This window comes from Cibotium barometz, chromosome 16 (assembly GCF_041138505.1).
Source record: "Cibotium barometz isolate CiBa-2024 chromosome 16, ASM4113850v1, whole genome shotgun sequence".
NCBI classification, from domain to species: Eukaryota; Viridiplantae; Streptophyta; class Polypodiopsida; order Cyatheales; family Cibotiaceae; genus Cibotium; species Cibotium barometz.
Window position 1 is genome coordinate 25,738,038 of NC_141061.1, and position 14,666 is coordinate 25,752,703.

Consider the following 14,666-nt stretch of genomic DNA (forward strand, 5'->3'; position numbering starts at 1 on the left):
CAGCTTGCAGTCAAGGGGCTTTTGCCCAATTTCTGTTCGAAACTGTTGTATGCAGTGTTCGGGACTGTAAAAGTCTGATTTTCACTCATTTGGACAGCCAGGAGAGCATTTATTGCTACTGTACCTGCTGGTACAGATTTGGTACAGCTTTGTACATGTTTTGGCAGGGCTGTACACTGATTTGAGTGAGGAAAAGGTTCAATTTCAGCTGCTGTACTTGCCGGTACAGGTTTGGTACATCATTGGTGAGCACTTGGTACTGCTGTACAGTACTTTGGAAGGGCAACAGAGCACATTTAAGGTGCTGTCCAAAATCTGCAGCAACCAGATTTTGTTGATTTCATCACATAAAGTGGGAGAAAAGTTGCATTCTTGCTTCCGCAGTGGGAGATAAAGCTTGGGAGAATAACTGTGAGCACTTTGTGTGCTTTTGGTGCAGTGTTTGCACATTTTGCAGGGAGTCAGGCATTGACAGGTTGCATTTTGCTATGGCAACCACAGGTGAGAGCTCTTCATTGCTTCACATCAAGAAGCTTGAAGGCTCGCATAATTATGATATTTGGCAAACCCAGTGCTACAATGTGTTGCTCCAGAAAAAGCAGCACAAGCCTGGGTGTAATGCCCGCTTCTCTTACTGCTGAAGAGTGGGAAGATATGGATGAGCTGGCAAGATCTACTATCATGTTGTCTGTGTCAGACTCATTACTTTTCAGCATTCGTGAAGAGAAGATAGCTTGGGGAATGTGGCAGAGATTGCAGGACTTGTATGCCCAACAAAGTGCCTCAAGCAAAGTGTATTGGTTGAAGAAACTCATAGGTCTTCAGATGAAGGAAGGGGCGTCTATGACAGCCCATCTAAATGAGTTTAATGGTATTGTCAGCCAGGTCATTAATCAAAAGTTGGCAATGGACGATGAGTTCAAAGCCACTTTTCTGTTATGCACTTTGCCAGAGAGTTGGGACACATTCAGGACAGCCACTAGCAATTCGCATGCTATGCTGTCATATGCAGATGTTGAGGGTGCTCTTCTTCAAGAAGAGATGAACAGGAAAAACAACTCTGTTGGAAAGTCCAATGCAATGAATGCACGTGGGAGATCCCAGCAAAGGGGAAAAAGCCAAGAAAGGGGAAGGAGCAAGTCTCGCTCCAAAAAGGATTTGGAATGCCATTATTGTGGCAAGAAGGGACACATTAAAAAGCAATGCTACAAATGGAAAAATGATCAAAAGGAAAAGGGAAAAGGCAAAGACAAAGAGAAAGATGAAGCCAAAGATGTAAAGCCAAAGGGCAAAAGTGGAGTCAAGATTGAAGAAATCAATGTGTCACATGCAGGTGGCAGTGAGGATGAGGTCCTATTTACTTCTTCACTTGATGCCCATTCACTTCTTACAGGTGGTCATGGTATGCACTCATGGATCATTGATTCAGGTGCCTCCTTTCATGTCACAGGTTGCAGAGACTTGTTTGTCAGGTATACTGCTGGCAATGAAGGAGTGGTTTATTTGGGTGATAACCATGCATGCAAGATTCTTGGTAGAGGTGATGTGAGGCTTGTGTTTTCAGATGGCTCACAGCTTATGCTCCATGATGTCAGGCATGTGCCTGAGATCAAGAAGAATCTGCTTTCTACTGGACAGCTTGATGATGCTGATTATGTTACCACATTTGGTCGTGGAAAGTGGAAGATTAGCAAGGGCTCACTGGTTGTTGCCAGAGGCTCTAAGGTGGACACTCTTTATTTCATGCATGCAGGTGTTTGTCACCATGCTAATGTAAATGCAACCGAGCTGCCGGAAATCTCTATGTGGCATAGCCGGTTGGGACACATGAGTGTCAAAGGAATGGAGCAATTGTCTCGTTTGGGTTACTTGCCTTCTCTAAAGTTTTCAAGTTTTCAGTTTTGTGAGCATTGTATATATGGTAGGCAACTACAGTGCCCCCACAAGAAAGCTCTTGGACAGAAAGATGCTCAGTTAGAGCTTGTGCATACAGATGTATGTGAGATGCCTCAGCTTTCTTTGGGAGGGGCAAAATACTTTGTGTCTTTTATTGATGATGCCACACGCAAGGTGTGGGTTTATCCTCTTCGTTTGAAGAGTGATACATTCTCAGTGTTTCAGAAGTTTGTTGCTCATGTTGAGAATCAAACTGGCAAAACACTGAAGGCTTTGCGTTCCGACAATGGTGGAGAGTATATGTCCAAACAGTTTCAGGACTTTTGTGATGCTAAAGGCATCAAGAGGGAGCTCTCTACTCCTTATGATCCTCCACAAAACGGGACAGCAGAGAGGATGAACAAGACCATTCAGGAGAAGGTCCGTTCTATGTTGTCACATGCTGCATTACCTCATGGTTTTTGGACTGAAGTTGTTATGACAGCCGTTCACCTTATAAACAGGTCACCTAACACGAGGCTTGGTGGGAAAGTGCCAGAGGAAGTATGGACAGGGAAGCTTCCGTCATACAAGCACTTGAGAGTGTTTGGTTGCGTTGCGTACGTGCACATACGCAGGGAAATGCGTACCAAACTTGATCCTAAGTCTCACAAATGCATATTCCTAGGATATGGTGACAGAGGTGAAATGGGGTATAGACTTTGGGATCCCGTGAATAGAAAGATCATACTCAGCAATGATGTCATTTTTGATGAAACATGCATGTATAAGGAGCCTGCAAGGCAACAGGAGCCTGGCAGAGTCATCTTTGATGATGATGGACATCATGGACAACAACCAAGGGCTGTAAATCAGCCATTACAGCAGGAAAACCAGCCCTTAAATGGTGCTGAAAATGGTCCAAATGGACAGCCAGAGATGGCAGAAGATATCCCTATGGATATACCACAGTTAGAAGAAATACCGGGCATGATATTTCAGCCTTATGGCATGGAACAGGAGCCACCAATGGGTGATATGCAGGCTGGACAGCAACCTGCAAATGATGGTCATTGGGTACGGAGGTCCACTAGACCCTCCAGAGCCCCTGACAGGTTTGTTCCAGGGGTTGACTACTTGATGCTCACTGACTGTGGGGAGCCCTCATGTTATAAGGAGGCTTTACAGAGGGCAGACAAAGCTCTATGGGAGCGTGCCATGAAGTCAGAGATGGATTCTCTCCATAAAAATGGAACTTGGAAGTTGGTGCATTTGCCTGCAGGCAAGAAGGTTTTGCCATGCAAGTGGGTATACAGGCTCAAAGTTGCACCAGATGCAAAGCCAAGATACAAAGCCAGGTTAGTGGCTAAGGGCTTCAAGCAGGAATATGGTGTGGACTTTGATGAGATCTTCTCTCCAGTGGTCAAAATGACCACACTTTGAGCTGTGTTAGCTTTGGTTGCGCATGATGATCTGGACTTGATTCAGATGGATGTGAAGACTGCTTTTCTTCACGGTGATCTCCATGAGGAGATATATATGCAGCAGCCAGAGGGTTATGCAGTGAGTGGAAAGGAGAAGCTTGTATGCAAGCTGAAAAAGAGTCTTTATGGGCTCAAACAGGCACCAAGGGAATGGTATCATAAATTTGATACATTCATGAAATCCCAGAAATTCAGGAGAAGTGACATAGATCACTGCTTGTACACCAAGAAAGCTTTGGATGGCAGTCTATTGATCCTCATCTTGTATGTTGATGATATGTTGATTGCCGGGAAATCTCGTAAAGAGATGGGTGCCTTGAAGCAGAGGCTGCATCAAACCTTTGATATGAAGGATTTGGGTGATGCAAATCACATCTTGGGTATGCGGATACTTCGGGACAGAAATCAGCATGTGTTGTATTTGTCTCAGAAGGAATACATTGGCAAAGTCTTGTTGGGTTTTATGCTGTGTATGCACCCAGAGGAGTGCTAGTGATCATCAGTAGTTTACTGGGGCACTTTTTACTTCAGTTAGTGGAGGTTTTTTCCCCCAGTTTAGGTCAGTTTCACTTATATGCAGTTTATAAGTGTTTTGGTCCACCCGGCACATTTATGGCCGGACATGTGAACACTTATCTTTTAGGGTCACTATCATGTGGCTATTGTACTTCACTTTTTTGATCAATTGAAGCATACTGGAAGTCGTGTTCACTCCTCTCTCTTGGTTTCCACGCCTGATTGCCTTCTGTAAACCCTAACCCTAATCCTTGAGTGCCTTCAATTGGTATCAGAGCCATTGAAGCTCTGCATTGCTGCTGCCCGTACAGCATACATACACCTTGTCTGCGCCGACTTCAGTATACCTTGTCTGCGCCGGCTTCAACATCTGCTGCCCGTACACCCATTGTGCGCCGCCTTCAGCTACAGCTGTGCGCCTGCTGCCCGTACACACCATTGTGCGCCGCCATCAGCTACACGTGCGCATTAGCTGCCCATACGTACAGTCAAGCGCCGCCTACAAGCTCAGTACCTGGTCGCCTTCAGTCGGGTACTGTACCTGCATCGCCTTCAGTTACTGTACCTGCCCGTACAGTCAAGCGCAGCCACCATCACCTGTGCGCCTGCTGCAACAGGCGACTTGCTTCCGTACAGTCAGCGCCTGTACCTGATAAGCACATCGGAACCTGCAGCTGACGTGTAACTGGTCGCCCTACTCCGTATAGTGCACAGTACAGCACACGACTGCAATAGTACAGTCAAGGTATCTGCACAGTACAGCCGACCAGATTCTGCCACGTCAACATTCGACTGCAGTTAAGCCTACTGCTCAGCACAGAAGTGGTAAGCATTACATATTTTGAATATTGGGCATTTTTATTTTCTCTGTGAAAATATACAGGCACAACAGGCAGATTTTCTATCAAAGAAATATACAGGTTTTTTTGCACAGTTTGGGTGCAGCAAATTTGGGCATTTTTGGGGCATTTTGGCATTGTGTACGCCATTTGCTGCTCTACTCAGTCAATGGTGCATTGAGCTGCACATTCAGAGGATTGAGAGTGCAGGGAGATTTGGGTGAACTGTATTCAGTGGAGTACAGTTATTATCAGGGTTTCTGCTATTGGGTTTTTTGGTAAACAGGTACAACATTGTGCGTAAAGCATAATGGCAAATCAACAGCAAAGTGATGTATTCACATATTCGTCTAAGGAAGACAAATTGGATGGCACGAACTACTCCTTGTGGAGTTTTATGCTGAAAAATGTGCTTGTGGCAAAAGGTCTTTGGGATTTTGTTAGTGGTGATGAACCACGTCCAGGTCCATTGGCTCCAGAGACTCCTCCCCAAGGGGGTGCTCGTGGACGAGGACAACAGGTACAGGCTCCAGGACAGCCATTGCCTGTTCAGAGAACAAATGCTCAAAAGACATGGGATGCCAGGGATGCACAAGCTTTGTCACTCATTGCATTGTCAGTTCAGAGGTCCATTATACCTCATATTCGTTCAGTTGGCTCTTCACAGAATGCATGGGTGACTTTGGAGCAGATGTATGCTGCTCGTAATGAGGCTAGGATCTCATTTTTGAAAAGAGAACTGGAAAATCAGAAGATGAATGAAGGAGATGATATGTCTAGCCACTTAAACAAGCTGCAGGATTTGAGAGAGCAACTCATCAATGTGGATGAGATTATTCCTGAGACACAGCTTGTGTCCACCATCTTGCACTCTTTGCCAAGATCTTACTTGGCTTTCCATACCTCTTTGAACCTCAGCATGAGGAATGCTGTAGAACCCCTCAAGTATCTGGAACTTGTTGCTCTCTTACTACAAGAGGAGCAAATGAGGAAGAATATGAATATGAATATGAACACAAATGCTGAACAAGCATTTACTACAGGTCAAAAGGGGAAAGGAAAAACTCAGCCAAAGAGTGCAAATCAAAACTCAGGTGATGGTGGTTCTTCACAGGATACCAAGAAAGGTGATGGACAGCCCAAGAAGAAGGGCAAATGTCATTACTGTAAGAAGCCAGGTCACTACATCACGGAATGTAGGAAGAGGATTGCCAAAGAGAAGGCAAAGGAAGCTGGGATGTCTGTTAATGATGCTCCTAAAGCTCCTCCAGAGACTGCTTCTTTTGTTGAGGACAGGGATTACTGTTTTTATACATGCAGCTATGATGCCTCTTGGTCTTCACAGGCACTCAGTTTGACAGAGCATGCATGTACTTGGTATTTTGATAGTGGTGCCTCAAAGCATATCACATCTCGCAGGGATTTGTTTAGTCATGTTGTCCCTGCCCCTGTTGGCAAAACAGTTCACTGTGCCAACAATGCTTCATATCCAGTTTGTGGCATTGGGGAGATTCAGCTTACAGCCATTGATGGCTCCATTCTCCGCCTGACAGATGCCTTATATGTACCAGGGATAAAGAAGAATTTGTTGTCCATTTCTTCTTTAGCACATTGTGGAATGCAGGTCTACTTTGATGATGATAAATGCATGGTCAGAGACAAAGCAAATGCCTTGACCTTGATGCTTACTGGTACATTATGTCATGGACTTTATGAGTTGGATGCATTTCAGCCAGTGGATCAGTCTGCTTATCATGCATTCACTCTTACTCTTGCTATGGTTGATGCGGAGTTATGGCATGCTCGCATGGGGCATGTAAATTTTGGTAGTCTTATGCTTATGTAGCGACATAATATGTTTACAGATCTACCTCTCATGGAGAAGCCTCCAGATCACATTTGTGAAGGATGTATTTTGGGAAAAATGCACAGGTTTTCCTTCCCACGTGATCAGGCTCTAAGAGCAACTGCAAAGTTGCAACTTATACACAGTGATCTTTGTGGTCCCATGCAGACGAAGTCATTAGGTGGTTGCTTTTATTTTGCAACATTTATTGATGACTTCTCTCGTATATGCTGGGTCTATCCTTTGACACAGAAATCACAGGTATATGATGCATTTTTGGCCTTTGTAGCACTTGCTGAGACAGAGTCAGGATGCAAGGTGAAGACTCTCCGTTCTGACCGAGGGGGGGAATATATGTCACATATGCTGAATTCCTTTCTTGGGAGTAGAGGTATAAAACATCAGTATACTACTCCTTACACTCCACAGCAGAATGGGGTTGCAGAAAGGAAAAATCGGTCACTCATGGAGATGGCCAGATGTATGCTAAAGGCAAAAAGACTACCACATATCTTTTGGGTGGAAGCAGTAATGTGTGCTTGTCATATTTTGAATCGATGTCCCACAAAGGCATTGGTTTCTATTACTCCTTTTGAGGCTTGGCATGGCCGCAAGCCTTCTGTATCGCATTTTCGTATCTTTGGGTGTCTTGCATATGCACACATACCCAAAGAGTTGAGGAGGAAGCTGGATGATAAAGCCACAAAATGCATTTTTGTTGGGTATAGCCGTGAGAGCAAGGGCTACATGTTATATGACCCACTATCCAGGAAGATATTCATCAGTCAGGATGTGATTTTTGATGAAAAATCAGAAATATCCATGGCTGGTTATGAGGCAAATCAGGCTGAAAATGATGTGTTTGAAGGTCTACTACCCATGGAGTTTCATTCCACAGTTGGTGATCCAACTCATGAGGGTACTGGACAGCCAGCAAATGATGTAGGTGGTGCAGAAATTCAGCAGCCAAATGAGCCAGAAGCTGAACCAAATATGGGACAGCAGGCACCACAGGTCAGACATATACCTAGATGGTATTTGAGGACATTACAGGACAGCCATTTAGAGGGTCCTCTTGCTGGTCGTACTCGTAGGGAGACAAGGACCAATGAGCATGCACACATCATGGATTTGAATCTGGTTATGGCAGCCAGTTTACAGGATGATGATGAGCCTGATTCATTTGTGGATGCACGAGATAATGTGCATTGGAACAAAGCCATGCAGGATGAGCTTGATTCTATTAAAAAGAATCAAACATGGGATTTGGTTGATCTGCCCAAAGGCAAGAAAGCCATTGGTACTAAATGGGTCTATAAGTTGAAAAGACATGCAGATGGATCCATTGACAGGTACAAAGCCCGTCTAGTTGCAAAGGGCTATGCACAGAAGAAGGGCATTGATTATGAGGAGACATTTGCTCCTACATCCCGTATGTCGACACTTAGGTGTGTCATTGCATTGGCTGCACATCGTGGTTGGGTTGTTCACCAGTTGGACATAAAGACTGCATTCCTACATGGGGACCTTGAGGAGGAAGTTTATGTATTTCAGCCCATGGGATTTGCACAACATGGTCATGAGGGGAAAGTTTGCAGGCTGAAAAAGGCCTTGTATGGTTTGAAACAAGCTCCACGAGCTTGGTACGCAAAAATAGATGCTTTTCTACTCACTCAGGGATTTGTGAACAGTCCATCAGAGGCCACTCTGTATGTAAAGAAAGAAGACACAGATCTGCTGGTCATCAGTCTTTATGTGGATGATCTCTTGCTCATGGGATCAAATGATGACAAAATTGCAGCTTTTAAGGAGATACTGCAACAGACATTTGACATGTCTGACTTGGGCCTTGTACATTACTATTTGGGCATATAGTTTGTGCAGGATAACAGAGGCATTGGGTTGTTGCAATCACGTTATGTTGCTAAACTTCTGGAGAAGTTTAAATTTCAGGATTGCAAGCCTATTAGTACTCCTATGGAGCCTGGGATGAAACTGTCACTACAAGATGACAGTGTTTCCTTTGATGCCACTACATATGCTCAGGCTGTTGGGTGCCTCATTTACTTGTGTAATACAAGGCCAGATATTCAGTATGCAGTCTCTCAGTTGAGTAGATTCATGCACAGCCCACGGTTGTCACATTGGCAAGCTGTGAAGCGTGTATTCCGTTATTTGCAGGGTACCTCGTCTCTTGGTTTGCTTTATCCTGAGGGGGGTGACATACAGTTACATGCTTACAGTGATTCAGATTGGGCTGGTGACTTTGATACCAGACATTCCACTAGTGGAAATTGTTTCTTCCTTGGCGCTTCATGCATTTCTTGGCTAAGCAAGAAACAGACCACAGTGGCCACTTCGTCTTGTGAGGCAGAGTACAGAGCAGCCTACACTACTACTGTTGAGTGTGTTTGGCTGCGTCGTCTCATGACTGATATGGATATTTCAGTGGAGGAGCCTACACCTATCTATACTGATAGTCAGAGTGCCATTGTTGTGGCCAGGAATCCTGTGTTTCATGCTCGCACGAAACACATTGAGATTCACTATCATTTTGTTCGGGAGAGACTCCAGGCAGGAGATATCAGTCTGATCTACTGTCCTACAGATCAGAATGTGGCAGACATCTTCACCAAGGCATTACCACGTCCGAAATTTGAAGCATTCCGCAATGCTTTGAATTTGTTTCCTTTTGGTGGATGATGTACAGTGATCACATATCACTCCAGGGGGGTTTGTTGGGTTTTATGCTGTGTATGCACCCAGAGGAGTGCTAGTGATCATCAGTAGTTTACTGGGGCACTTTTTACTTCAGTTAGTGGAGGTTTTTTCCCCCAGTTTAGGTCAGTTTCACTTATATGCAGTTTATAAGTGTTTTGGTCCACCCGGCACATTTATGGCCGGACATGTGAACACTTATCTTTTAGGGTCACTATCATGTGGCTATTGTACTTCACTTTTTTGATCAATTGAAGCATACTGGAAGTCGTGTTCACTGCTCTCTCTTGGTTTCCACGCCTGATTGCCTTCTGTAAACCCTAACCCTAATCCTTGAGTGCCTTCAAGTCTTGCAGAGGTTCAATATGGACGGGGGGAAGAAGACTAGTACTCCTTTGCCTCCATATGTGAAACTCAGTGCTATGGACAGCCCACAGTCGGATAGAGACAGGGTTGATATGGCCAAGGTTCCGTATGCTTCAGCTTGTGGCAGTCTCATGTATGCCATGGTTGCTACTAGGCCGGACATTGCATTTGCAGTGGGAGTGGTTTCTAGATACATGGCCAACCCTGGCAAGAAGCATTGGGAAGCAGTGAAAGGTGTCATGAGATACCTGAAGGGCACACAGGATATGTGCATTTGCTTTGGCAAACAGGATGCATTAGTGCATGGTTACACGGATTCGGATTATGCCGGTCATCCAGATAACCGGAAGTCTACTACCGGTTATGTGTTTACATTCACAGGAGGTGCTGTGTCATGGATATCCAGGATGCAGAAGTGCACTGCCTTATCTACTACAGAGGCCGAGTATATTGCAGCCACAGAGGCTTGCAAGGAGGCATTATGGCTATCTCGGTTAGTGGTTGATTTGGGTTATACAGGGGATATTCCATTGTTGCATTGTGACAGTCAGAGTGCCATTCAATTGGCAAAGAACCCTGTCTTTCATGCAAAGACGAAGCATGTGGATGTGAAGTATCACTTCATCAGAGAGGTGATAGAGAACAAGCAAATTCAGCTTGTTAAGATTCACACGGATGACAACCCGGCTGATCTGTTGACAAAGAGTTTGCCTCCGGAGCGGTTTGCTCATTGCAGACACTTGATGGGCATTGGATGAGGCCAGTTTCAGCCTTGATTTGGCCTTGTATATTATCATGTACATGCTGATTTTTTCTTTTCCTTCATTTAAGGGCACTTTGCCTTTAAGTGGGAGGTTGTTGGGGTAAAGGCGTTATGCCCACCCTTATAGTGTGTACAAGCCCATAAGTTATAGTACATAGTACACTTAGTACTTTTAATGTACTAAGTGCACTATGTGTACTAGTGCAATATACATGTGTGATAGGGGAGTCACACACTCATGCTATTATGAGTTGACTTATCCCCACAACTCTCTCTCTCTCTCTCTTGTTCTCTCTGTGTATGTCTCCCACACATGAACTCTTAACCTAACCCTAATTCTTCCTTCTCCCACACAGTTTCCTTTACCAAAACGTTGCAATTTATGTTCCAAATGCTCGGTGGCAAGAGCAACTACTATATAGTCCTGCAAGGTAGCATTGTGGTGAGTATCAAGACCGGACTTTTTTTTTCCCGAGAAAAAGATCCTTCAATTACTTAAAGAAAAAACAACCACAAAGGGCTAAGTACAACCACGAAGGGCTAAATACAAACTCGCCCCATATGCGCATCTCCAAGAGACCTAGTTAGTCCCGTGCTCAAGGCTCCCCAAGATACATGCGGTTGGGCCCCTAACATGTGGCCACTGGGTAAACGGATCAGGGGGTTCCATACCCAAGGCTGTCAAAGCCGCTCCTCTGAGAGGCAACTGGTACTATCTGTCTGAGGGCTGGCCGGAGATGATCCCAAGCCCGAAGTAAACTGGCTACAAAAATGTCCTCAAAAGCTAGGCTAAAACCATGGGATCGCATCTTGAAGATCCATCGGGTACTCTGCGGCTACGGGTCCACAAGGCTCGGAGTGCGGGCTGAGATCCGGGCCAATAAAAAATCCTTCCAGGGCTCACTAATGGGAAGGAGTCCTCTGACAATCAACTTGCCCAACAGGGCACGGGTCTGGATAGCACGATCAATGAGGCCAAGCCCCACTCTGCTATGTGGCTGAATGATCACTTGCCATGCCACCTTGGCCCTAGCTGGCCTCCCATCACTTCCCGCCCATATAAAGTTTCGGATCAAGTGCTGTACTTGGCCAATGCATGGCCAAGAAAAGGCCCAACACGAAGTGATGTACCACATGGTGGCTAGACGTACCTAGTTCGCCACCACCACTCTACCTGCTAAGGAGAGCCTCGCCGAGCTCCAATATAAAAGCTTCTTCCGAATACTCAGAAGAAGCGGAGCGACTTCACTCATAGTTGTTTGGCCTTGGAAGGCTGTCTCACATGATGCAGGTTTTCTGCATGGGCAGGAGGATCAAATCCTCAACTGAAGCTTTATTTGAGAGTTATTGACCTTCTTTCATTGCACGAAAAACACCTTCCTCAAATCCTGAAGTCGTGAGCCAGCCTAGAAGATCAATCCCAAATCCTTCACAACAGCATAGTGGGGTAGAGTTAGCACAAGCCTTGTTAAGTTGGTACCTGCCATTCAGGAAGAGTCATGTGGAATGACTTATCACATATGAGTGGCAAACCTTCAATTGAAGGCATCTCCTCTAGCACTATTGGTTGCGCTGATCTCTCCCCGGCCCTCTCCCCTTTCTGCTGCAGAATTTTAAGTTATCTTTCAGGTTCAGCATGATTCATGGCCGTAGTTTTTTTTATATAAAATGATACAGAGGGTAGTCAGTTTTCTGTGTAGATCACCCAATGCACAAACATAGGGTATATGTGGTGTACATCTATAACACAGCATGGTTGAACACACTGGACTCTTCTGTTGCTACAATATGAGATGTTTCTGATACATTTTTGATTGGTTTCTATGCTACACCACATGACTTGTACTTCTGTTTCCAGCGCCAAAAAGAGCTATGGATGCAATAATGATGAGTGGTCATTTTACACCAACAGGGGACTGTGGTATGCACACTATGGCTTCCTTTTTTAAGATTCTCTTGCATGATGATCACAGTTTACACCATGCCGTGTAAGATTTTGTACTTGTACTTACCTCCCTTATATATACAATGCTTATGGTACCATATGCTACTCTCCATTGATACTGGACATTCATAATAACTCCCATGCCGTACTGTATGGATGTGGATGTGTAGAGTGGGAGTGTAGGGCTTTCAAAGACATGCTCCTGCTTGCTTTGTGTTTGCAACTGATGCCCCTGCTTGCATCTTTTTTTTCTTTTTTTTTCAAGTAGCCTTAGGCCCAAGATCCTCCCGTAGTTATCGTTTTTCACAGCACGTAGGTGCTTTCTTTATCCGCCCTGAGGTGATGCTGCCGAGGAAGCACCTTGTGGGATTTTGAACCCAGGACCTCTTGGTCCTAGACAAACATCTTTACCACTTGAGCTATCACCTCATTGGCCTGCCGCTTGCATCTTGTCTTCAGTATTTACACTTTGATTCTTCAATATAAGGGTACTATGTATAGCTAGAAAATGGGCATAATGTATGAAAAGCTTGAAGTGAGAAGCCAATGAGGTGGTAGCTCAATCAAGTGCTGAAGTGTTTGTCTTGGGACCGGGAAGTCCTGGGTTCAAACCCGCACTTGATTTGTTCAAGACCTCCCAAACTGAAACCGTACACACTGTATGTACCATACTTTTCCATCATGCAATAAATAGTAATTCACTTAGTTGAGTTATGAAAATTCTTGTGAGTTCAGGAACAAGCAGCTCTCTGCTCGAAGAGAACGAAGATGCCCAAAAACTCTTTGCAATGCGAGAGCAAGTTCAGAGTTATTTATCAGAAATGGATGTTGTTCTAAAAAGGCTTTACAAAATTCGCACAAAGTGAAAGCTCATGGAGAAGATCCTGGTTAAAACAAGACACAAGAGGTGTTGGGGGTTGAACTCACAACCTCTTGGGTAAGGTGAGTGATGAGCTAACCACTTGGGCAAGACAAACAAGCTGACTCTTGTATAGTTTGAAGCAAAAACTCTGCACAGGACTCTACTCTTCATTTTGCCCTTGTTTGCTTTTTGGCTTGCTCACTTGCACAAGTTGTTGACATGGGTTTTGTAAAAATGGGCATTTTGCACAAGTGGGTCAGTGCCTTCCAACTTTCTACTTTAATATATATGTAAGTGCATTAATGTATCAGCATGTAAGAGCCTTTCCTGCTTCACTCCCCGAACTTTTGGGTGCACTCCATATTTGTAAAGCCCCTACTAACAACACATTTTGTATCATGCACTCTCTCATGTTGTGGGGATAAGTCAACACTCATAATAAACCTTGCATGCAAAAACTCAGCTGTTGAACACTTGCAACAATGCATGTGCCTCATGTGGTGAGGTAGTCCTATTAAAAAAAAAGGTTAGTTTAGCTTGGTTGCAAAATGTCAAAACTAAGAGATTTCAGTCACTATATCTCTGAGCACACTAACCTTTCCAAGGCATCCTCTGTGAAAGCCAACAGGTAGTTTTTCTCATATGAGTGCTATCTTAGGAAAACGAAGGTGATCTTGACATTTCTTTGATGAGGCCAAACACATTGTTTCTTAGTGCTTTGCTATGTTTGAAGTGAGCATGTTAACTTCAAAGGTCAGTATCATCGGTATGGGCAGTGAGTATGTGACTTTTTAAGTACGTTTTTTGAAAATCTTCTGAGTGTCAACGTATATATTTTATTTGGAATGAGAGAATCTGATTATTTACTTCTGCACAATTCCCCATGGTCTCTCATTGCCCTTCTCATTTTTGCATTCTACTATTCATGTCTTCTGTTGTGTTGCATTGAGAGATATTGTCTCTTTTAGCCATCTGACTGAGAGAGAGAGAGAGAGAGAGAGGAAAGTTATTTAATGTCTAAGGAAGACCCCAAGGGTATATGAGACCATAAGTAATGTAATGGTACCATGGAAATTCCTAGCAACGAGCTTACACCTTGTTTATATTATATTATGGGCATAAATGTATTTCACATCATTTTTATACACTTTAGATATGACTAAAAATTAAGTGATGGATTGAGTGCCCTAGTTACCATGCAATTTGACCTTAGCTATTAGGAAGGTGGATATAAACATGGTGTACCTCTAGTGAAGTCTAGGAAAAAGGGTTTTGGCATCCAAGAGTTTCTTTCAAAACCACACCATCCACATTTAGAGATCTTGCTTGGATATTCCAAGAAAAGCTAGTTGAAATCCCTTTCACAATCCCAAGCAAGCTCATATTATTTCTTGGTACGATTTTTAATGTGAAAGATTATGTCCCTACTAATTCAAAGAAACTCATAAACTA

At 44.1% G+C, this 14,666-nt stretch overlaps 1 protein-coding gene across 3 annotated transcripts in view; it reads left to right on the top strand.

The window, feature by feature from the left end:
* Window positions 1-13,549, top strand: part of LOC147630490 (uncharacterized) — a 45,142-nt gene extending 31,593 nt beyond the window's left edge. For all 3 annotated transcript variants that reach the window (XM_086810372.1, XM_086810369.1, XM_086810370.1), the window contains 2 exons: window positions 12,266-12,328; window positions 13,088-13,549. In XM_086810372.1, the coding sequence (XP_086666498.1) occupies window positions 12,266-12,328; window positions 13,088-13,218 (194 nt within the window). In that variant the 3' untranslated portion in view covers window positions 13,219-13,549. The remainder of the gene's footprint in view (window positions 1-12,265; window positions 12,329-13,087) is intronic.
* The last annotated feature ends 1,117 nt before the right edge of the window (window positions 13,550-14,666 follow it).